This window comes from Anomaloglossus baeobatrachus, chromosome 11, assembly GCF_048569485.1.
Source record: "Anomaloglossus baeobatrachus isolate aAnoBae1 chromosome 11, aAnoBae1.hap1, whole genome shotgun sequence".
Lineage (NCBI taxonomy): Eukaryota > Metazoa > Chordata > Amphibia > Anura > Aromobatidae > Anomaloglossus > Anomaloglossus baeobatrachus.
The window spans coordinates 60,763,613-60,788,524 of NC_134363.1; the positions used below are offsets into that span (position 1 = coordinate 60,763,613).

Consider the following 24,912-nt stretch of genomic DNA (forward strand, 5'->3'; position numbering starts at 1 on the left):
CTGTCAAAATATTCAGTCAAGGCCTCCCCCAGTTCCCTCATCGTCACCTGGTCAGTAAGTAATGAAGTGTTCAGCATCCACTGTCCCTGTCTTCTGATGGAACAGTCGAGGGATATAGTGACTGTGACCAGAGCATGATCAGAGAAAGATATGCACTCAATTGACGCGTCCACCAGAGAATGAAGGTCCCCGTGTTTGAGGAAGAAGAGGTCCAGCCGTGAATAGCAGTTATGAACTGCTGAATAAAATGAAAAGTCTTTGTCTGATGGGTGCATCAACCGCCAAGTGTCTATCAGTTGGTGATCATGTAGTCCCCGTCTCATCCGACGCAGAGCCATCTGTGGGAGACTGGACACCCCCTTTGAACTATCCCTCGACGGCTCCAACACGACATTAAAGTCACCCCCCAGAATCAGAGTGCCCTCTGAGAATTCCTCCATCTGCTCAAGGTATCGTAGCAAGGCGGCACACTGACCCGTATTAGGCATATAAACTGCCACAAAGGTGACAATCTGGGAAACAATGCGTCCCTTGAGCATTAGGAGCCTTCCCTCGGCATCCGACCGAGAGTCCAACTGTTACCAAGAGAGCGTACTAGACAGCAAGATGCTTGTGCCCCTTGATCTAGGATCCGGGGAGGGTGAGTGGTGTACTATTGGGTACATTCTGTCCGAGAGTCTGTATGGTCTGGATTCGCAGTAGTGTGTCTCTTGAAGAAAGGTGACCTGGATTCGGTTTCTCCATAGGAAGTTCAGTAGTATGGAACGTTTCTCCGGGCTGTGAAGTCCCTTGACATTCAATGAGCCCACTCGTAACTCGTGCTGCTTTTGTTTCGCCATGCTCTGTCACAGGAACCTGGGTGGGGGGAAGGGGGGAAGAAAAAAAAAAAGAAGGGGGGGGAGGGGAAAGAGAGGGGAGAAGAGTGGGTAGAGGGGGGAGAAAGAAGAAGAGGAAAACTTCTAGGATAGAAAAAGGAAAGGAAAAAAGTTCAAGAAGATAGCCAGAAACTAGAGAGACAGTTAATGTACTGTTCGTAGAACCAGGGACCAGCCCAGGGACTACTTAAGGGAAGAACGGGGACACGGACCGACACACGGCCAGAGCGCAAACCCGCGCCCTACTTATTAATGCTGGCCGGCCCCCCTCCCCAACAAAAAGGAAGGGTCCGCCAAATAACCTCCCGCTAACCCCACCCCCCCAGGATAAGCAAGTAAAAACATTACCCCCCCACTCTCCCCCAGCAGCCCACCATCTTAAGATCCGCCAATGCAAATGCTTTAATCATCCCCAGTACATTGTGTCCAGCAGTATTGAATTAATGTCCCGGAAGCCATTTTTGAGGGGCGTAGGCACAAGGAAGACCCTCCTATCTCCCGCCTCTTTGACTCCGCTTCCACCAGCATTGCCTCAGATGTAGGCGCACCTCCGTTCAAAATTTACTCGAGAGGAGCCTCAATTCTCACGGGTCCTCCCTTTGGGCAGAGGGGTCTCCCCTCTTTCTCCTCCGCTGCTCAGTGTAGGCCTGGGGTTCCCATGCCGTCCAGTCCGGAACCGAGCAGTCCGATATATCCAGAAAGGCACAGAGATTCGGAAGCTCCGAGTGCCTCCTCAGCAAGAACACCGAGTCCCCCTTACGCACAATCAGGTGAAAGGGGTGACCCCATCTATAGGAGGCGTTCGCTTCTGTTATGCTGATCAGGAGAGGTTGCAGCAGGCGCCTCATATACAGTGTGCGGCTGGAAACGTCTGGGAATAATTTTACCGTAGCTCCGTCTATTTGCACAGAGCCGTGTGCCCAGGCCACCTGTAGGATCCTTTCTCTGTCTCCATAGTAATGTAAGCGGCATGACACATCTCTGGAGGAGGACGTGGGTCTGAGGCCGGGCCTGGCAACCCTGTGGATTCTGTCTAAAAGGTAAGTAGCCTCAAGCGGACGGTCGGTGACCATGTTGAAAATGGACAGAACTTTAGTGAGCAGGAGATCCTGAGGCCAGTCCTCCGGTATACCCTTCAGCCTGATGTTATTTCTCCTGCTCCTGTTTTCTTGATCATCCAGGAGCAGGGCTAGATCTCTGATGCGGGCATTAGAAGATTCACAGTCCCTTTCAATTCGCTCCATCCTACCCTCCAGGGATTCCTGTGCTTGCTCCGTTGCCTCAATTCTGTCCTCCAGCACCACCATTTCCTCTCTCAGGGTGGACAGCGCCATCTGCTGGGAGGATTCAATTCTGGCCACTACATCCACCACATCTTTCTTGCTGGGGAGGGCCAGGATAAGCTCTCTGAGAGTGTTTATATCTTCCTGCGGAGGGCCGGAGGGCAGGGTGCCTGTTAAGGGCAGGGGCCCGGTGTGCCCCAGTGGGGGAGGGGTCCCCTGGGTGCAAAGGATGGCAGGGATTCCCGGGTCGCATGATCTCCCAGGGGCCGAGGTCTCCGCTTCTCCCACCGCAGTGTGTTTGGAGGCAGGCTGTGAGGTAGTCTGTGCGGTTCCCCCCCTCCTCCAGCCCTCCATACCTGGGCTCTCTCCCTTTTGTCTCGGTGCCGGTTCCTTCCGCTGTTTTTCCCCACCGCTTGGCTCTGGCACAATGTTGCTGGCTGTGGGAGGGCGCCGGGCTGCGCCTGGAGAATTCCCCGCCGGAGGGAGCCGCGAGCCCGCCGGTGCCATCTTGCCTCGGGCCGCCAGCGGAGGCTCAGGCCCAGACGTCGCCAGGAACCTTGTCATACTCCCCTGGAAACTCTGGCACGCCACGGGGGAGGCAGGAGTGGCAGCACTGCCCGGTCTCTTCTTTGGGGCCATCCTGGGTGAGCGGGGTCCGCAGGATGTGTGTATTTGCTGTTGTGGGCGTGGGAGCTCTGAGAACAAGCTTCCTCACGCCACCATGTCCAGGACATGCCCCTCCAATATAACCTTTTGGTACTCATAATATGATCGCAATTATATTTCTGTATGTGATGTAAACATCAGACAAACACAATTAAAAACCAGAGGGCAACAGATCATGTGAAAATATCATTTTGGTGTCATTCTCAAAACTTTTGTCCATGACTGTACAATTTTTGGTTATCTTTCTTCCTTTCTCCTTCTTTTATCATGTTTATCGAAGAACATACCCACCTAAGGGCCACTATTTAGTGGTACCCCGGTGCTTCGTTCCTATGTGTTATGGCTCTTTTGCATTGTGTTTAATGTACAGTAGTCAGTGTACAGCTGTATAACAGGGTAAATTTGGTGTCTTCTAAATAGCAACACACAGCCATTAATGTCTAAACTGCTGGCAAGAAAAGTGATTACACCCTTAAGAAAAAATGGACAAATTGTGCCCAAAGTGTCAAATTTTTTTTTATCAGGCCCACATTATTTTCAAGCACTGCCTTAACTCTCTGGGCATGGAGGACACTAGAGCTTCACAGGAGCAGCTGGATCCTCTTCCATCCTCCATTATAACATCACAGATCTGGTGGATGTTAGAGACCTTGCATTCCTCCATCTTCCATTTGAGGAGGCACCACAGATGCTCTATAGGGTTTAGGTCTGGAGACGCCTGGCCAGTCTAGCATCTTTATCTCACCTTTACCCTCACTTTCTTTCTCAAGGCAGTGGTTGCATTGGAGCTGTTTGGGATTATGTTAGAATACTGTCCTGCAGCCCAGCTGCTGAAGTTTAATGGGTATAATACTCTGCTTCAGTCTGTCACAGGACATATTGGCAATCACGGTTCCCTCAATGAACTGTAGCTCCCCCCAGCTGGCAGCACTCATGCAGCCCCACCACCATGCCTGACTGTAGGCAAGACACACTAGACTTTTTATGCTTTCCCTTGATGTCACCACACACGCTTGACACCATCTAAAGCAAATACGTTTATATTAGTCTCTTCAGACCACAGGACAGGGTTCCAGTAATCCATGCCCTTAGTCTCTTTGTCTTCAGCAGACTGTTTGCAGGCTTTCTTCTGCATCATCTTTAGAAGAGGTTTCCTTCTGGGAAGACAGCCATGCAGAGCAATGTGATGCAGTGTATGGTCTGAGCACTTACAGGCAGACCCCCCACCCCTGTAACCTCTGCAGCATGCTGGCAGCACTCATGAGTCTATTCTGAAAAGACAACCTTTGGCTATGACACTGAGCACATGCACTCAACTTCTTTGGACAACCATGGCGAATCCTGTTCTGAGTGGAACCTGTCTTGTTAAACCACTGTCTGGTCTTGGCCACCGTGCTGCAGCTCAGTGTCAGGGTGCTGACAATCTTCTTATAGCCTCAGCCATCTTTGTGTAGAGCAACAATTCTTTTTTTCAGATCCTCAGAGAATTCTTTGCCTGAAAAGCCATGTTGAACTTCCAGTGACCAGTATGAGAGAGTGTGAGCGATAACACCAAATGTAACACCCCTGCTCCCCATTCACACCTGAGACATGAAATACTAATGAGTCACATAAGACCGAAGAGGCAAAATGGCTAACTGGGCACAATTTGGCCCTTTTCACTTGGGGTGTACTCACTTTTGCTGCCAGTGGTATAGATCTTAATGGCTGTGTGTTGAGTTAGGCAATGCCATACTTACATTGTTATACAAGCTGCACACTGACACTGTACATTGTATCACAGGGTCAGATCTTCGGTGTTGTCCCATGGAAAGTTATAATAAAATATTTACAAAATTGTGAGGGGGTGTACTCTACTGGACTTGGGATCAGTGGGAGTACTATCCATGGTGCTTTTATTGCCTTATCCTATGGGTAGGTGATGAAATGTATTAAGCTACTTAATTCTAAATTGGCCATTTTGCATTACAATAAACCTGGGCACAACATAATGTGCAGATCGGTATTTCCCAGATCAGAGGTCGATGGGAATGGAGAAATTCCTATTAACATTTCAATGGAATTTTTTTCCTAAATGGGAATAAAACAGAACTACAATATATGAACCAAAGTACTGGGACAGAATCATTGAATTCAGGTTTTCCATTCATTTTAATCACCACACATGGGTAAAGCCGTGCAGTCTGCCTTTAGAAACATTTGTGAAGAATGGTCCATTCAAAAGAGCTCACTGATACACCGGTCACGTCCTATTTCAGGACTGCACTGGTAACAAGTCAGGTCATAACATTTCTTTGCTCCTAAATATTCGATTATGAACTGTGATATTGAAAACCTGAAGCATTTAGGAAACAAAGCAACTCAGCCATGACGTACTAGACGAGTTACAAAGCGGGGGTGACCTAGTGCTGAGGACCAAAGGAAAGAAAAGTCACCAGCGCTCGGTTGACCCCATAACTAGAGTCCAGACCTCCTCTGGTAACATCAGCACAAACACTGCGTCCACTGGGAGCTTCATGGCCAAGCAGCTGATCGCAACCTTACAATACCAAGCACAATGCCGAGCTGTACATCACCAAGCACAATGCCGAGCGTCAGATGGAGAGGTGTAAAGGTGGAGGAGACATGTTCTGTACAGTGATGGATCACACTTCTGCCTTCCAGTTCGATGGACATGTCTAGGTTTGGTGAAGGCCAGGAGAACATTGCCCACATGACAGCATTATACCTCCAATCTTTACAGTTGGCAAGATGCAAGGAGCTGATTTTTCAGGTATCTGTCTAGTTGCCTTCAGTGCGGTGAATGGAAATCTTAATGCTTCAGTGTACTGCCCCTGCAGCAGTCGGACTGCTCAGATCCGAGGGGGGGGGGGGGGGGATTGCCGTGGCTCGAGGGTCTGCGGACCCGGGGGCTTGTGGACACTCGAAAATGAGAAGGGGACTATTTGCAGGGATTAGTGTTTGTGACGCCACCCATGGTTCACGGTAAGGGGAGTACCCGGGGGAGATGGAGCGGGGCAGCCGAATGACTTTCCCTCCACGGGTAGAGGAGGCCCTGGGACGCTAGATGATGGAGATGTAGGGGGGGGGCGTAGTGCAGGCTATGCGGCAGGCAAGACGCAGGGAGGGAACAGCGTATTCACTCAGGCCATGTGAATGTTGGTGTGACCATTAAGCAGACTCTGACACAGGAGTAAACCAAGTCTCTCGGTGCCGCTGCCACTCGGGGGAGCTCATCCGGGAATCCGTTCCTGTTGGTATTGCGGATGGTCCTGACCTGCCTCCATGCACTGATCTTTAGACGTTTCGGAGAGAACCCTCAGCCTGAATCTGACGGGGTCCCACTCCCTATATTTTGATAGATCTGTGCTCTCGATGGCTGACACTTGGGATTTCAGTGGGCCGCATGGATTGGAAAGCTGGAGTTGAGCCAAGCCTCTCTTCCAACATCAGTGTATGATCTCCCAAAATGCTTTTAGGGATGAATGGGCAAAAATTAGTACGACACCTCCAAAATCTTGTAAAAAGCCTTCCCAGAAGAGCTGGAAAAATGGGGACTAACACATGAATGCCAATGGATGGAAAGCGGATGCACAATGCACGATGATCGTTTCTTGATTACGTTCAGAAAATAAAGGTTGACGATCACCAAATTAACAAGACGGTTTATTGTGTCAAATAAGCTTATAACTTGCCCAAAAGGTGACCATTTCTAAAGAGAAAAGACCTGTGCTGCCGAGAACACCGGCGGCTTACAAGTGCATCTCAATAAATTAGAATATCAAAAGTTAATTTCAGTAATTCAATACAGAAAGGAAAACATGTTATAGAGTCATTACGCACAGAGGGCTCTATTTCAAGTGTTTATTTCTGATAATGTTGATGGTTATGGCTTACAGCCAATAAAACCCCTATAAGTAATCTCAGAAAATTAGAATAATTACCACACCAGCAAAGGCTTTCTAAGCGTTTAAAATGGTCCCTTAGTCTGGTTCAGTAGGCTACACAATCATGGGGAAGACTGCCTACTTGACAGAGGTCCAGAAGGCAGTCATTGACACACTCCATAAGGAGGGTAAACAACAAAAGGTCATTGCTAAAGGAGCTGGCTGTTCAGTGTTTTATCCAAGCATATTAATGGACAGTTGAGTGGAAGGAAAAAGTGTGGTAGAAAAAGGTGCACAAGCAACCGGGATAACCGCAGCCTTGATAGGATTGTTAAGAAAAGGCCATTCAAAAATTTGGGTGAGATTCACAAGGAGTGGACGCTGCTGGAGTCAGTGCTTCAAGAGCCACCACACACAGACGTATCCAGGATATGGTCTACAACTGTCACATTCCTTGGGCCAAGCCACTCATGACCAATAGACAACACCAGAAGTGTCCTACCTGGGCCAAGGAGGAAAAGAACTTGACTGTTAGTGGTCCAAGTTGTTGTTTTCAGATGAAAGTAAATTTTGCATTTTATTTGGAAATTGCGGTCCCAGAGTCTGGAGGAAGAGTGGAGAGGCCACAATCCAAGCTGCTGAGGTCTAGTGTGAAGTCTCCACAATCAGTGATGGTTTGGGGAGCCATGTCCTCTGTTGGTGTAGGTCCACTGTGTTTTATCAAGAGCAAATTCTGCACAGTCGTTTACCAGGAAATTTTAGAGAACTTCATGCTTCCCTCTGCCGACAAACTTTTTGGAGACGGAAATTTGATTTTCCAGCAGGACTTGGCTCCTGTCCACACTGCTGAAAGTACCAATACCTGGTTGACTAACCACAGTATCACTGAGCTTGATTGGCCAGCAAGCTCGCCTGACCTAAACCCCATAGAGAATCTATTAATTTTTTTCATGATATTCTAAGTTGAGATGCACATGTATGTGCACTGAATGATCTGTCCAATACATGTGTCCATAGAAGGTGCACTGGCAATGTATTGTTTCACTAAAACACAGTACGGTCTTTATTTGTATAAATCTATACATTCGGCCAAAGAAATGTTTGCTAGTAATATGCATATTATTAATAACCTTTATTCATATAGCACTTTACAAATCAGTCCATTGGCATTCACTGCTTTTACTGACAGGAAGTGGTAGAGTCCCCAACCGCCACCCTCTAGTTCTCTTCATTATGGGGCCCATGTTTAAAATGCATGTGCACTTTAATCAGGTCCTAATACAATACAATCTAGGTGAATTATGCATCCAGATACATAGCTTTAATTATTTCCCCTTTCCCCCCGAAAACTCATTTAAAAAAATCATACAAAACAAAATACATATACATCGTAAGCAAGTATATGTATAATTTATTTTTCTTTCTGACAAAAGAAAAAATAAAGGACACATTTAAAATAGTCTCAAATTGCAAAAAAAAAAAAAAAAAAAATGAAAATATATAAATTATCTGATATATTCCCCCCCAAAAAAAATCTTTTTTTTAACATTGTTTTTCATAAAAAAAATGAAAATTCCATCCCATTTGCTGCTGTTAAAACTTCACAGAAAATGTCAGATACAGAACACGGTCTACACTTATTTCCCTTTTGTACCTTTTTTTTTTAAATTCTATTTATTTTTTTTAAGAAGCAACTACGAGGACAGTCGACAAGCACTGACCACATCGGGTCGGTGAAAGGCACATTGAAATTAAAATGCAGATTGCTTTACGAGAAATAGAAAACTTAAAAAAAAAAACTAGAAATACTGAAGTTGACTACAGCACCCCTTTTCTGCATTAAAGGGAATCTGTGATCAGGTTTTTGCTACCTCACCTGAGAGCAGCGCGATGTAGGCAAACAGGTGGTGAATTTAATAACGTATCACTTAGATTAGTGGCTGCAGCCGTTCGGACATAGTGAGATATTTAAGACTTTGCATGCGTCAGAGCTGGGAGATCTGTCCCCACCCACACTGGCTTTTTTCCATCAATAGAAGCTGCTAATCACAGAGGGGGCGGAGTTAGGCTATATCTCACTATGCTGCTGAGACCCACTAATGATAAAGATAAGAGGCTTAAGCTAACATTGCAGGTAAACAGAAATAAAAGTATGTTTTAACACTTGCACCATGCTGTCTTCAGGATACATTGCAGAAATCTGCTGACAGAGTCCCTTTAAGTTAAGGATGGGGGAAGGACTGAATACTTTGCCTTTCATAGCAGCCAGAGAAATGGCCACATGACTGTTATTGGGCTGCTTTCTCCCACAGTCAGCAGTGTCAATGTTGCCTTTAGCTTAAAAGTTAAGTTTTGTCTGACAATATTGTTGCTATGAACACACTACCTAACCACCAGTTTTATTGCCACACAGTTGTGGCAACCAGTCTATCAAGGATTAGACCCTGAACTGACAATTGGCAAGTATGTGTAGTTTTTGCTAGGAGGCTTTGACGCAAAAAACTAAGCGGAAACTCTCCAGATCCTCAGTTTCTGCTCCAAAAATTCAGAACATTGACAAGGCTAAGAAGGCATATACAATGTCAAATTGTATTGCTTTTTTAATATTTATATTTTTTAAGAATATTTGGGTGGCGAACATCTAAAAAACAATTTCTCAAACACAAAGAGCAGAGGATATTAGGAAATAATGTGTCATGGTAACTGACAGTACATATAGAAAGCAATGGAAGGAAAAAAAATAATTAACAAACCCACCCATTAAGAATACTTGTGATTCTACAGTCACAGTGGTCCACAAATTGACAATAGCTTATACTGTACAGGATGAGAATTACAGGCGGTTTCCAAAATTCTGCTTTATTGTAAAATTCACAAAGTAGGGCAGCAGGAAAAACGCTACTGATGTGAAAAATGTGGTCCGTTTTTTAATAGGAATATGACAAATCTTTGCTACTGAAATCAATGGAAGGTAGGTATCAATTCAAGAAAAAAAAAAAAATTATAAAAAGGGAAACTTATTATAAAAGGGACACCTAGTCCTGCAGTGATGATCTGCTGATAAAACACTGATTGTATTGAAATCACAACAAGGTGATGAACAAGTGATACGTCACTGGAATCAGTATCTACCCCTGCATTACGCTGGTTTCACATCAGCGGTATTCTGCCGCACTGCCGATCCGGCACAAATGCGGTACAGTGCAATACAGTTCACAGGCAACGCAGCAAGCTCCGGTCACATGCGGTCAAGTGACCAGAGAATGTGACCGGAGCTTGCAGCGATGCCTGTGAACTGTATTGAACTGTACTGCATTGGTGCCGGATCCGTCAGTGTAGCAGAATATCGCTGATGTGAAACCAGCGTAATGCAGGGGTAGATACTCTGATTCCAGTGACGTATCACTTGTTCATCACCTTGTTGTGATTTCAATACAATCAGTGTTTTATCAGCAGATCACTGCAGGACTAGGTGTCGCGTGCCAGGCAGTCCAGCTAATCTGTGTAACCCCGCCCCCACCACTGACTGTACAGTGTCAGCAATCAGCTAATCAGTGGAGCGAGTGGGGTTATACCCAGATCAGTATCTGTGCTCTGCTAAACCTAAAGCAGGGAAAACAGGGATTCTATCAAAACTGCACCCAGCAGTGCAGTAAGTGATACATCGCTGGAATGAGGTTCTGTGCCCCTACATTATATGCTGTTCTCCGATTACATAGCAAAACCAGCTGATCTTTAAAGCATATTACTGAAGTCACACTGCAAAAGTTAGTTACATTTTAAAGGGCAATTTACGAAGGTTAGACTAGTTATTGAAAGACTATCATTCAGTATAACTTTTTACATATTATAGGCGCCACATAGCATTGCTGATCAGTGGAGGTCTGGATGTTGAGGCCCAGATGTTGAGGCAGCTCCTGAATGTTTTACCGGCTGAATAGTAAGTCAATGCAGCTACTCACAGCTCTGAGAGCGCAAATGTATAAGCCCATAGACTTACTATTGAGTCAGTACACTGACAAATCAATAGGGGTCTCAGGACCAAACCCCTGACTGACCAGTAAAACACTGTGGAACCTATAAAATATAAAAAAAAAATAATAATACCATGATAGTTACATTTTAAATAGTAACTTGGATCTCAAAGAACCAAATACTTCCCCTAACTATTCACATTTTACACCTTTAAATGGATTGTTAGCAGATAAGAGAAATAATAGAGGACTTACAGAACGTCATTTATAACAGGGACTACTGGCTGCAGAAAGAACTCAGTCCCCGAATGATGAGGGCATGAAGACTGATGATATTCCTATCACACATTTGTGTATGATCGTCTTATAACTTGCAAATAAACTACAGAAATAAAGTGCCGGTGTGGCAGTGACCGTACTGCGCTCTCCACCGCGGTACAAGAAACCAGACACCAAAATTATTGCTTTATAATCAGCACATAAAATCATAGACCAGCGCTTGCTGAGAGTTGTAGTTCACCACAGTGGGAATGCCCCTACTCTACAGTCTCAAAGGGGATAACTTATTTGTAGGAGGCAAAACAGAAGCATCACAAAGCAGAGGAATAAGAAAGATTCTGCAGAATTGTTATTATATGGAAAACAAGAAGTTAAAGGATATGGATACCTTTGGGGCATTTGTTTTGTTTCAATTCATCCATTTTTAACTGTCCAACATTTTTGCATTATGATTTAATTAAAACAACTGGATCATTTCCCTTCTACAACAGCAAAATGAGTCAACAAACAATCCATCAGTGAGCTGGTTCTGATGACAGGGTCTCTAATTCTTGTCACTCGTTTCAATATTTTCTGAAAAGGACCAAAATAAGTTTAAAATTTGGTCAAATATCAGCAAAAAAAAGGTAAGGAGAAAAAAAAAAAAGTTAAGAACCCTGCTGTCAGAATGAGCTCACTGGCCGATTTATTGCAGTCTTCACAGCCAAATAAAGCGCTTAAATGGAATCTGTCAGCAGGATTTTATTTCACCCCTATACATTTTACATGTAGCTCTTGCAAAGGCCAAATCCAGTCCATTCCTCCATTACTGAGAAAGCAGCATTTGAATATATGCAAATCAGGCTGAAGGACTATGGTAATCTGACGCCTCCGTCACTGTGGCTCTATTTCTCGCCCAGCGCCGCCTCTTCCTGCCTCACCGACGGCTCCAATGTTTAAAGTAAAAGTTTTTCAAGTCTGTCAGTCAGGAAGTTGGAGGAAGCGCAGGGCAGGGAATAGAGCTGGAGTGACGGTGGCTTCAGATCTACCATAGCCTTTCAGCCTCAAATTAGTACTTAAACTGATATGCAAATTAGGCTGAAAGACTATGGTAGATCTGAAGCTCTATTCACCGCCCATGCCGCCTCTTCCTCCTTCACTGATGGCTCCTATGTATAAAGTCACATAGCATAGAGGCCGTCAGGAAGGTGGAGGCAGCGATGGGCAGGGAATAGAGCTAGAATGACAGAGGCTTCAGATCTACCATAGCCCATAAGCCTCAAATCAGTATTTAAACGATATGCAAATTAGGCTGGCGGACTATGGTAGTTTTGGAGCTTCCGTCACTCCAGCTCTATTCCCTGTCCAGCTTCAGATCGGAGGCTTCTACCATAGTCCTTCAGCCTCAAATGAACATTTAAACTGATATGCAAATAAGGCTGAAACGATGGCAGATCTGAAGCCTCCATCACTCCAGCTCTATTCTCCACCCAGCGCTGCCTCTTCCTGCTTCACTGACGGCTCCAATGTTTAAAGTCACAGTTTTTCAAGTCTGTGAGGAAGCTGGAGGAAGTGCTGGGCAGGGAATAGAGCTGGATTGACGGAGGCTTCAGAACTACAGTAGATCTGAAGCCTCCATCACTCCAGCTTTATTCCCGCCTAGCGCCGCCTCTTCCTGCTTTACTAATGGCTTCTATGTTTAAAATCAGACAGCATAGAGGCTGTCAGCCAGGAAAATGGTGCTAGGTGGAACATAGAGCCAGAGTGACGGAGGTGTCAGATCTACCACAATCCTTCAGCCTCGTTTCCATATATGTTTAAATGCTGATTTATCAGTAACAAAGGAATGGTCTGGCCATGTGACGATATTGCTGAACTTCTGTTTGTAAGAGCTACGTGGGCATATAGCTGGGGGAGGGGGGGGTAAGTAAGCCAAAGTGAAAAAAAAAAATATTTTTAGGCAAAAATATTTGCACCTTAAACCCATACATATAAACATTCATGCTCCAAAGCATTCCATATCCTTTAGAGAATTAATGGGAGTGCAGCTCTCTATTACATGATATACTCTTTGCTATTGCCGTTCATTCCTTTTTATGGGATGCCCAACACCTTATACCGGGTTGAATTAAGGTTTGGTTAGTGAAGTCTGTCACCATTTCCTACAACTCGGGCACCACTATCCTCCCAGATATGGGACAGGTGGTCTTTAAAAAGGAGAACCTAGTAAGTGCAAACGGAAGTCACTGCACAATTAGTGCTGCCCATGCCCTGTAAAGGTCCCTTTAACATTTTAATGTAATTAATGGGATTGCTAGATCCTTCCCCAGGCAGCACGCATTGAATATATTTGCTGGCAATGTACAGTGCCCGTGCTGGGAGCACTGGCTGAGGACAGGTTAGGCGCCCCCTTCTGGAAAACCACAGATCACCTCCTCTTCAAGCAATATCTACATGTACAAAAAGCTCAGAAGCAGACGGCAGGACGTGTGCAAATGTCTGCCCGAGCGCCGGGGCTATATACCCTCTTCTTCAGGATGCACAATATACACATAGACTGGGTAATGTCATTCCTAGTACATTTTAATGGGTTACACGTGTATGGGATGACAATAAGGCACTGCTAATATTATTACTGAGAATCTAACAACTTAGGAGAATTTTTTTTTTTTTTTCATTGGAGAATTTCTTTTTTTTCTTGGTAACCACATTACAGAAAACTAAGCAAAACAGAATTGGATGCCTGTGGATCATCATATAAAGGGTTTGGACATTGAAAGAATAAAAAAAAAATTGACATGTTAATCAGAGGCATTTGACAACAGATGGAATTATACAACTAAGCCCGACAGAGGCAATAAAGCGGCCGAGGCCAATTATTGCAGTGTGCACATCTGCATAGACAGTTTTTAGATCTATTTTTTTTATGATGGATCGAGTGGGAAATAGCAAAAACAAAGAATTTGGCTTTGACTTGTTGTGCTTAAGTCTGTGGCGTTGTCTGCCATCCAAAAAAAAAACAAAAAACAAAAATGTGTAAAATAAAATTTATATATAATTTAAATGTCATTAATTCCTGTTTTTTCTTTTTATTTACCGTTGCCACTTTCATATATAAATATATATAAAAGCATGTGTGAGATAAATGTGTGTACATATAATATTCTACATGTATATATATGCACATACATTCACACACATATATGCTATTAACTTTCAGTGCAAAAAAATAGTATCGTTTGTCTCTTGCGTTCACAATCTTCTTGTACACAATGGATTACGACGGATTCTGGATTTGTGTCGCGTACTTCCTCGTACGGAGACAGAGGCTTGGTCTTCGTCCTGGTTGAAAATCCATGTGTATACCTAATGCAGATCTTTGGATGTACAGTCATCTATTTCTGATGCCATATTAGGGGACAAAGTTTACCTAAAAAAATAAAAGACGACAAAAAATTACTTCTATATCCTCAGTGAAAGTATCTTAAGGCTATGTGCCCACATTGCTTTTTGTTTGCTTCTTTTCTGCACACAACAAAGCAGGTTTCGGCAAGAAAAAAGCAGCTAAAAAAACATGCATTTTTTGTTACATTTCAGCATTTTTTTTTCCACGTTTTTTTTAGTCATGGTTATCGTACCCCCAAGATCACACCCGGATCTCTGGCTGATGTTACAGCCAACACCCGGCTCTCAGTGAATGAAGTGTTGCCTGCACCACTTCTGACCGTTTAACCCCCTGAATGCTGCAATCAGTCGCAGCATTCATAAGGCAGGGAGAGGAATCGATTATCTCTCCCAGGCGACTAGGTCACTGTAATGCGATCATAGGGACCAGATCGCTGCCATAGTAACCCTGGGTTGTCACCATGATGACCCCAGGTTACTGAGCTACGGAGAGCCTCACATGCCATGCTGTTTGCACTGTGTGTGAGGCAAAGTGCTGTAGGAAAGTATAGAAACGCAGGAAATAAACATAGAAACAATTGGCATGCTGCTTTTTTAACAACAAAATCTGCAAGCGAAAAGAAGGGAATTTTGTTTACTTACCGTAAATTCCTTTTCTTCTAGCTCTAATTGGGAGACCCAGACAATTGGGTGTATAGGCTATGCCTCCGGAGGCCGCACAAAGTACTACACTTAAAAGTGTTAGGCCCCTCCCCTTCTGCCAATACACCCCCCGTGCTCCCACGGGCTGCTCAGTTTTGGTGCAAAAGCAAGAAGGAGGAAAAAATAATTATAAACTGGTTTAACTTCAATCCGAAGGAAACTCGGAGAACTGAAACCATTCAACATGAACAACATGTGTACACAAAAAAACAGGGGCGGGTGCTGGGTCTCCCAATTAGAGCTAGAAGAAAAGGAATTTACGGTAAGTAAACAAAATTCCCTTCTTCTTTTTCGCTCTATTGGGAGACCCAGACAATTGGGACGTCCAAAAGCAGTCCCTGGGTGGGTAAAATAATACCTCGTAAGAGAGCCGTAAAACGGCCCTTTCCTACAGGTGGGCAACCGCCGCCTGAAGGACTCGTCCACCTAGGCTGGCATCCGCCGCAGCATAGGTATGCACCTGATAGTGCTTCGTGAAAGTGTGCAGGCTCGACCAGGTAGCCGCCTGACACACCTGTTGAGCCGCAGCCTGGTGCCTCAAAGCCCAGGACGCTCCCACGGCTCTGGTAGAATGGGCCTTCAGCCCTGAGGGAACCGGAAGCCCAGCCGAACGGTAAGCTTCGATAATTGGCTCCTTGATCCACCGAGCCAGGGTTGATTTGGAAGCCTGTGACCCTTTACGCTGGCCAGCGACAAGGACAAAGAGTGCATCCGAGCGGCGCAGGGGCGCCGTACGAGAAATGTAGAGTCTGAGTGCTCTCACCAGATCTAACAAGTGCAAATCCTTTTCACATTGGTGAACTGGATGAGGATAAATAGAGGGTAAGGAAATATCCTGATTGAGATGAAAGGGGGATACCACCTTAGGGAGAAACTCCGGAACCGGACATAGAACCACCTTGTCCTGGTGAAAAACCAGAAAAGGGGCTTTGCACGACAACGCTGCTAGCTCAGACACTCTCCGAAGTGAAGTGACTGCTACTAGAAAAACCACTTTCTGCGAAAGGCGTGAGAGAAATCTCTCTCATTGGCTCGAATGGTGGTTTCTGAAGAACCATCAGCACCCTGTTTAGATCCCAGGGTTCTAACGGCCGCTTGTAAGGTGGAACGATGTGACAAACTCCCTGCAGGAACGTGCGTACCTGTGGAAGTCTAGCTAGGCGCTTCTGGAAAAACACAGAGAGCGCTGAAACTTGTCCCTTAAGGGAACCGAGCGACAAACCCTTTTCCCGTCCAGATTGAAGGAAGGACAGAAAAGTAGGTAATGCAAATGGCCAGGGAGAAAAACCCTGAGCAGAGCACCACGACAGGAAAATTTTCCACGTCCTGTGATAAATCTTGGCGGACGTTGGTTTCCTAGCCTGTCTCATAGTGGCAATGACTTCTTGAGATAACCCTGAAGACGCTAGGATCCAGGACTCAATGGCCACACAGTCAGGTTGAGGGCCGCAGAATTCAGATGGAAAAACGGCCCTTGAGACAGCAAGTCTGGTCGGTCTGGTAGTGCCCACGGTTGGCCGACCGTGAGATGCCACAGATCCGGGTACCACGACCTCCTCGGCCAGTCTGGAGCGACGAGGATGGCGCGGCGGCAGTCGGCCCTGATCTTGCGTAACACTCTGGGCAACAGTGCCAGCGGAGGAAACAAATAAGGGAGCTGAAACTGCGACCGATCCTGAACTAAGGCGTCTGCCGCCAGAGCTCTGGGATCTTGAGACCGTGCCATGAACGTTGGTACCTTGTTGTTGTGCCGGGACGCCATGAGGTCGACGTCCGGCACCCCCCAGCGGCAACAGATCTCCTGAAACACGTCCGGGTGAAGGGACCATTCCCCTGCGTCCATGCCCTGGCGACTGAGATAATCTGCTTCCCAGTTTTCCACGCCTGGGATGTGAACTGCGGATATGGTGGAGGCCGTGGCTTCCACCCACATCAAAATCCGCCGGACTTCCTGGAAGGCTTGTCGACTGCGTGTGCCGCCTTGGTGGTTGATGTATGCCACCGCTGTAGATTTGTCCGACTGAATTCGGATCTGCTTGCCTTCCAGCCACTGCTGGAACGCTTTCAGGGCAAGATACACTGCCCGAATTTCCAGAACATTGATCTGAAGCGAGGACTCTTGCCGGGTCCACGTACCCTGAGTCCTGTGGTGGAGAAAAAACCGCTCCCCACCCTGACAGACTTGCGTCCGTCGTGACTACTTCCCAGGATGGGGGTAGGAAGGATTTCCCCTTCGACAATGAAGTGGGAAGAAGCCACCACCGAAGGGAAGCTTTGGTCGCCTGAGAGAGGGAGACGGTCCTGTCGAGGGACGTCGGCTTCCTGTCCCATTTGCGTAGGATGTCCCATTGAAGAGGACGCAGGTGAAACTGCGCGAAAGGGACTGCTTCCATTGCTGCCACCATCTTCCCCAGGAAGTGCATGAGGCGCCTCAAGGGGTGTGACTGGCCTTGAAGGAGAGATTGTACCCCTGTCTGTAGTGACCGCTGCTTGATCAGCGGAAGCTTCACTATCGCTGAGAGGGTATGAAACTCCATGCCAATGTATGTGAGCGATTGGGCCGGTGTCAGATTTGACTTTGGAAAATTGATGATCCACCCGAAACTCTGGAGAGTCTCCAGGGTAGCGTCGAGGCTGTGTTGGCATGCCTCTAGAGAGGGTGCCTTGATCAACAGATCGTCCAAGTACGGGATCACCGAGTGACCCTGAGAATGGAGGACCGCTACTACAGTAGCCATAACCTTGGTGAAAACCCGTGGGGCTGTTGCCAGGCCGAATGGCAGTGCCACGAACTGCAGGTGTTCGTTTCCTATGGCGAAGCGCAAGAGGCGCTGGTGCTCTGGGGCAATCGGAACGTGGAGATAAGCATCTTTGATATCGATCGATGCAAGGAAATCTCCTTGGGACATTGAGGCGATGACGGAGCGAAGGGATTCCATCCGGAACCGCCTGGTCTTTACGTGTTTGTTGAGAAGTTTCAGGTCTAGGACAGGACGGAAAGACCCGTCCTTCTTTGGGACCACAAACAAGTTGGAGTAAAAACCGTGGCCCTGTTGCTGAAGAGGAACAGGGACCACCACTCCTTCTGCCTTCAGAGTGCCCAGCGCCTGCAGAAGAGCCTCGGCTCTCTCGGGAGGCGGAGAAGACCTGAAGAATCGAGTCGGGGGACGAGAGATGAACTCTATCTTGTAACCGTGAGACAGAATGTCTCTCACCCAGCGGTCTTTTTGTGGCAGCCAGGTGTCGCAAAAGCGGGAGAGCCTGCCACCGACCGAAGATGCTACTAGAGGAGGTAGAAGTCATGAGGCAGCCACTTTGTTAGCGGTGCTCCCAATGGCCTTTTTAGGACGTGACTTAGACCGCCATGCATCAGAGTTCCTTTGTTCTTTCTGAGACCTTTTGGACGAGGAGAATTGGGACCTGCCCGCGCCCCGAAAGGACCGAAACCTCGACTGCCCTCTCCTCTATTGGGAGAGGTTCTGCTTGGGCTGGGGTAAGGATGTATCCTTTCCCTTGGATTGTTTGATGATTTCATCCAGGCGCTCGCCAAAGAGCCTGTCGCCAGAAATTGGCAAACCGGTTAAACGCTTTTTTGGAAGCGGAATCTGCCTTCCACTCCCGTAGCCACAAGGCCCTGCGGACTACTACCGAATTGGCAGTCGCAACTGCCGTACGGCTCACAGAGTCCAGGACAGCATTCATAGCGTAAGACGCAATTGCCGAGGTCTGGGAGGTAATGGAAGCCACTTGTGGCGCGGCCGCTTCAATTTTCGCTTGACCTGCTGATATAGCTTGTAGCGCCCATACGGCTGCGAATGCTGGGGCAAAAGAAGCTCCGATAGCTTCATAGATGGATTTCATCCAGAGCTCCATCTGCCTGTCAGTGGCATCTTTAAGCGAGGCCCCATCTTCCACTGCAAGTATGGATCTAGCCGCCAGTCTGGAGATTGGAGGATCCACTTTGGGACATTGAATCCAACCTTTAACCACTTCCGGGGGAAAAGGATAACGTGTATCCTTAAGGCGCTTAGAGAAACGCTTATCCGGACAAGCATGGTGATTCTGGATTGCCTCTCTGAAATCAGAGTGGTCTAGAAACATACTCTGTGTACGCTTGGGGAACCTGAAGCGAAATTTCTCCTGCTGAGAATCAGACTCCTCCGCCGGAGGGGCTGAGGGAAGAATATCCAGCAACTGATGAATGGATGCAATAAGATCATTCACTATGGCGTCCCCGTCTGGAGAATTAAGATTGAGAGCACTCCCAGGATCAGAATCCTGATCAGCTGTTTCCGCATCATCAACCAGAGAATCCCCCCGCTGAGACCCTAAACAATATGATGTCGAGGGAAATTCTAAGCGGGCTCGCTTAGACGATCTGGGGCTAGGTTCTAAGTCCGAACCCTCCGTCTGGGATGTATGAGATACCCCGTGAGGACATTGTTGGTCCAACTGAGGGGGGTCAGGGAACAATGATTCAACAGAGTCCCTTTGCTGAGATACCGGTCTGGACTGCAAGGCTTCTAGTATCTTAGCCATAGTCTCAGAGAGTTGATCCTTAAAGGCTGCAAACTCAGTCCCCGTCACCTGGACAGTGTCAACAGGTGGCTCCCCCTGGGCCCCTCTTAGCAGAGGATCCGGCTGAGGAAGTGTCACAGGGGTCGAACACTGTACACAATGAGGGTCAGTGGAACCTGCCGGTAGCTGGGTCTTACATGCGGCGCAGGCAACATAATAAGCCTGTGTTTTGGCACCCCTGCCTTTTATGGGCGCCATGCTATAGTTTTCCCTGAGTAACACAATAGGGTATATAGCCAGAAAGAACTGTGCTCATACAGTGTAAATTATATACAGTACACAAATAATGTACCCATACAATACAGCACCATGGGGCTAGCACCACATGTGCTGTTTACCAGCCGCCTAAGCAGTTGTGAGGCCACCAGAGACCGTGTCTGGGTCTCCCATGAATATGTCCCTCTCTGCAGCGTCGGTGGAGCTGACAGGAATGGCTGCGGCGTCCTGACGAGCTGAGGAAGCTGTGGGCGTGGCCTAGAAAGAGCGCGAAACGGGCGCTCATACTGTGTACAGTGAGGGGAGTGGAGCATGTAAATCATACTCCAGCCCTCATTGCTGCTCGCTCCGTGCAGCGTCCCGCCCTTCCCCTGCCTGTCAGGGCTGAGGGCGGGAGAAAAAAAGGGAAACTAGGCCGCAATGAAGCCGGGGACTGTAGTAATAAACGCGGCCGCCGTAAAAGCGCGGTCGCGTGAAAGTCCCCGGCGAACTACAAGTCCCAGCCGCGCCGCAGTGTCCCGTGGCAACGGCGGTCAGTGCGGTAGCCCTTACATATAAACACACTCAGCGACGCTGAGTGTGTAATGGCACATATAGACCCGGTCAGCGCCGCGGTCCCCGGTGCACTAGCACACCCAGCAAAGCTGAGGTGATGCCGTGCGCGGTCCCCATAGGGATACAGAGTACCTTTAAGATGCAGGGCCATGTCCCTGAACGGTATCGGCTCCTATCCATCAGGCTCCACAGGAGTTGTGGATGAAGCCCGGTCTCAGTGCCTGGAGACCGATAAGATCCCACTTCACCCAGAGCCCTAAGGGGGATGGGGAAGGAAAAACAGCATGTGGGCTCCAGCCGCCGTACCCGCAATGGATACCTCAACCTTAACAACACCGCCGACAAAAGTGGGGTGAGAAGGGAGCATGCTGGGGGCCCTATATGGGCCCACTTTTCTTCCATCCGACCTAGTCAGCAGCTGCTGCTGACTAATCTGTGGAGCTGTGCTGTGCGTGTCTGACCTCCTTCGCACAAAGCAAAAAACTGAGCAGCCCGTGGGAGCACGGGGGGTGTATTGGCAGAAGGGGAGGGGCCTAACACTTTTAAGTGTAGTACTTTGTGCGGCCTCCGGAGGCATAGCCTATACACCCAATTGTCTGGGTCTCCCAATAGAGCGAAAAAGAAAGAAGCAGCGTGTGCAAAGCGAGACAGGATTCTCACAGACTTTGCTGGGATGATTTTTCTTTGCTTTTACTTATTAAAAAAAGCAAAAAAAAACGCATGAAGAAATGCAAAAAAACGCCACGTGGATACATAGTCTAAGGCTAAGACCGCACTTTGCACTTTGCGTTTCCACCTGCGTTTCAGGTGCTTTTTAGGTCCGTTTTGAGAAGCACCTTTTTCATGCCAAAAGGCATGCGTTTTGATTTTCCAGCAAAGTCAATGGAAAATAGGGATTTCTAGACCGCACTTTGCATTTTAAAACGCTGCGTTTAATTTGCATATTTTGTGGCAAAAACCATGCATTCAAAGAAGCAGCATGTCAATTGTTTTTGCCATTTTGGATGTGTTTTGCTAACATTGAAGTCAATGACAAATGGCAAAAAAGAGAATTTTGTTACTGACCGTAAATTCTTTTTCTTATAGTTCCGTATTGGGAGACCCAGACCATGGGTGTTTAGCTTCTGCCTCCGGAGGACACACAAAGTACTACACTTAAAAGTGTAGCTCCTCCCTCTGAGCTTATACACCCCCTGGTAGCCAGTCCTAGCCAGTTTAGTGCAAAAGCTGAAGGAGAATAGCCACCCACAAGTAGAACCGAGTAAGAACCGGAACAACCGGAGACTCTGTCCACGACAACAGCCGGTGATAACACACGGAACAAGAAAATTGCCAACAGGCAACAGGGAGGGTGCTGGGTCTCCCAATACGGAACTATAAAGAAAAAATTTACGGTAAGTAACAAAATTCTCTTTATCGTTCCTTTGGGAGACCCATACCATGGGACGTTCCAAAGCTGTCCCTGGGTGGGAATACAGAAAAACTAAGAAGTAGGCGGAGCCTAACTTCACAAGTGGGCGACAGCCGCCTGAAGGATGCGTCTGCCCAAGCTCGCATCTGCCGAAGCATGAGCATGCACTTGGTAGTGCTTCAAAAAGGTATGCAGGCTAGTCCAAGTGGCAGCCTGACAGACTTGTTGAGCCGTAGCCTGGTGCCTAAAAGCCCAAGAGGCACCGACAGCTCTGGTCGAGTGTGCTTTGATCCCCGGCGGGGGAGGCACCCGAGTACTCTGGTAGGCGTCCGAAATGGTCGATCTAATCCAACGGGCCAAGGTCGGCTTAGAAGCAGAGAGACCCTTGCGCTGACTTGTGGTTAGCACAAAAAGAGAGGTGCACCGCCTAAGCGCAGCGGTGCGAGATACATAGATCCGGAGAGTACGCATCAGATCTAGAGTATGCAGCGCTTTCTCAAAGCGATGAACAGGGGCCGGACAGAAGGAAGGCAAGGAAATATCCTGGTTAAGGTGGAAGGGAGAGACCACCTTAGGAAGAAAGTCCGGGGTCGGACGGAGAACTACCTCGTCTTGGTGAAAAACCAAAAAAGGTGACTCCGAGGAGAGCGCAGCCAAATCAGAGACTCTCCTGAGGGAAGTTATGGCAACTAGAAAGGCCACCTTTTGAGAAAGACGATACAAAGAAACCTCCCTAAGGGGCTTGAAAGGGGGTTTCTGCAATACCGTGAGGACCAAGTTAAGGTCCCAGGGATCCAAGGGCCGCCGATAAGGCGGAATGATGTGAGACGCACCTTGCATGAAGGTGCGGACCTGAGCCAGCCGGGCGAGACGCCGCTGGAACAGCACTGATAGAGCTGAGACTTGTCCCTTGAGAGAGTTGAGGGACAGTCCTAGCTGCAGACCGGACTGTAAAAAAAGACAGAAGGGTCGGCAACGAGAATGGCCAAGGAGAATGGCCGGAAGAGCGACACCAGGACAGGAAAATTTTCCAAGTCCTGTGATAGATCTTGACGGAGGAAGACTTGCGGGCCCGAGTCATAGTGGAGATGACTTCAGGGGGAATACCAGAAGCCGTCAAAATCCAGAACTCAAGAGCCACGCCGTCAATTTGAGTGCCGCAGAATTCGGGCGGAAAAACGGACCTTGCGAGAGCAGGTCTGGACGGTCCGGAAGATGCCACGGCATCTCCACGGACAGTTGGAGCAGGTCCGGATACCAAGCTCGCCTGGGCCAGTCCGGTGCAATGAGGATGACTCGACAGCCCTCCATTCTGATCTTGCGCAGGACTCTGGGCAAGAGAGCTAGAGGGGGAAACACGTAGGACAGACGAAACTGGGACCAGTCTTGAACCAGAGCGTCCGCGGCGAAGGCCTGAGGATCGTGGGAGCGAGCCACGTAAACCGGAACCTTGTTGTTGTGACGGGATGCCATTAGGTCCACGTCCGGAGTGCCCCACTTGCGGCAGATTGACTGAAACACTGCCGGGTGCAGGGACCACTCGCCACCGTCCACGGATTGACGGCTGAGATAATCTGCCTCCCAGTTTTCTACGCCAGGGATGTGGACTGCGGATATGGTGGACTTGGAGTCCTCCGCCCATTGAAGAATGCGTTGGACCTCCAACATTGCCAGGCGGCTGCGTGTCCCGCCTTGGTGATTGATGTAGGCAACCGCTGTCGCGTTGCCTGACTAGACTCGAATGTGTCTGCCCGCCAACAGGTGGTGAAAAGCTAGGAGAGCTAGAAGCACAGCTCTGGTTTCTAGCACATTGATTGAAAGGGCTGACTCGGACGGAGTCCAAGTGCCCTGTGTTCTGTGGTGGAGATGTACCGCTCCCCAGCCGGAAAGGCTGGCATCCGTGGTGAGAATCACCCAGGACAGAGTCAGGAAGGAGCGCCCTTGGGACAGGGAGAGGGGTCGAAGCCACCACTGAAGAGAGCTCCTGGTCCGTGGCGACAGAGCCACTAACCTCTGTAAGGAGGAAGGCCGCTTGTCCCAACAGCGGAGAATGTCCAGCTGCAGAGGACGCAGGTGGAACTGGGCAAAGGGAACCGCCTCCATGGAGGCCACCATTTGACCCAGCACCTGCATCAGGCGCCTGAGGGAATAACGGCGGGGCCTCAGGAGAGAGCGCACCGCTAGCCGGAGAGACTGCTGTTTGATTAAGGGCAACTTCACAAGTGCCGGCAAAGTCTCGAACTGCATCCCTGGGTACGTGAGACTCTGGGTCGGAGTCAGAGTGGATTTGGGAAGATTGACAATCCACCCGAATTGGGCTAGGGTGGCGAGAGTGAGCGAGACACTCCGCTGACAGTCTGCGCTGGATGGAGCCTTGACCAGAAGGTCGTCCAGATAAGGAAGCACTGCTAACCCCTGGAGGTGCAGGACCGCAATCACTGCCGCCATGACCTTGGTGAATACCCGAGGGGCCGTGGCTAACCCGAAGGGGAGAGCCACGAATTGGAAATGATCCTCTCCTATCGCAAAACGTAACCAACGCTGATGTGACACTGCGATTGGCACATGTAGATGGGCATCTCTGATGTCGATGGACGCCAGGAACTCCCCTTGGGTCAGAGAGGCAATGACTGATCGCAGAGACTCCATGCGAAAATGCCGCACCCGGACATGCTTGTTGAGAAGCTTGAGATCCAGGATGGGCCGGAAGGTACCGTCCTTTTTTGGAACTAGGAAGAGATTTGAGTAAAAACCTCTGAACCGTTCCTGAGCGGGAACTGGGACAATCACTCCGTTTGCCTGCAAGGACGCCACGGCCTGCGAGAAGGCAGCGGCCTTGGAGCAGGGGGGAGTTGAGAGAAAAAATCTGTTTGGAGGGCTGGAAGAGAATTCTATCCTGTAGCCGTGAGATATGATGTCTCTCACCCACTGATCGGAGACTTGCTTTAACCAAGCGTCGCCAAAGTGGGAGAGCCTGCCACCGACTAAGGACGTGGCTGGAGTGGGTAGAGAGTCATGAGGAAGCTGCCTTAGTGGCAGAACCTCCTGCGGTCTTCTGCGGACGCGCTTTTGGGCGCCAGTTGGATTTCTGATCCTTGGCTG

The 24,912-nt window shown here is 48.1% G+C and overlaps 1 protein-coding gene across 3 annotated transcripts in view; it reads right to left on the reverse strand.

Moving 5' to 3' along the window:
* Positions 1-10,131: 10,131 nt before the first annotated feature.
* The window catches only part of PPP6R1 (protein phosphatase 6 regulatory subunit 1), a 206,548-nt gene continuing 191,767 nt past the window's right edge, over positions 10,132-24,912 (reverse strand). For all 3 annotated transcript variants that reach the window (XM_075328119.1, XM_075328120.1, XM_075328116.1), the window contains one exon: positions 10,132-14,373. In XM_075328119.1, coding sequence (XP_075184234.1) covers positions 14,370-14,373 — 4 coding nt within the window. In that variant the 3' untranslated portion in view covers positions 10,132-14,369. The remainder of the gene's footprint in view (positions 14,374-24,912) is intronic.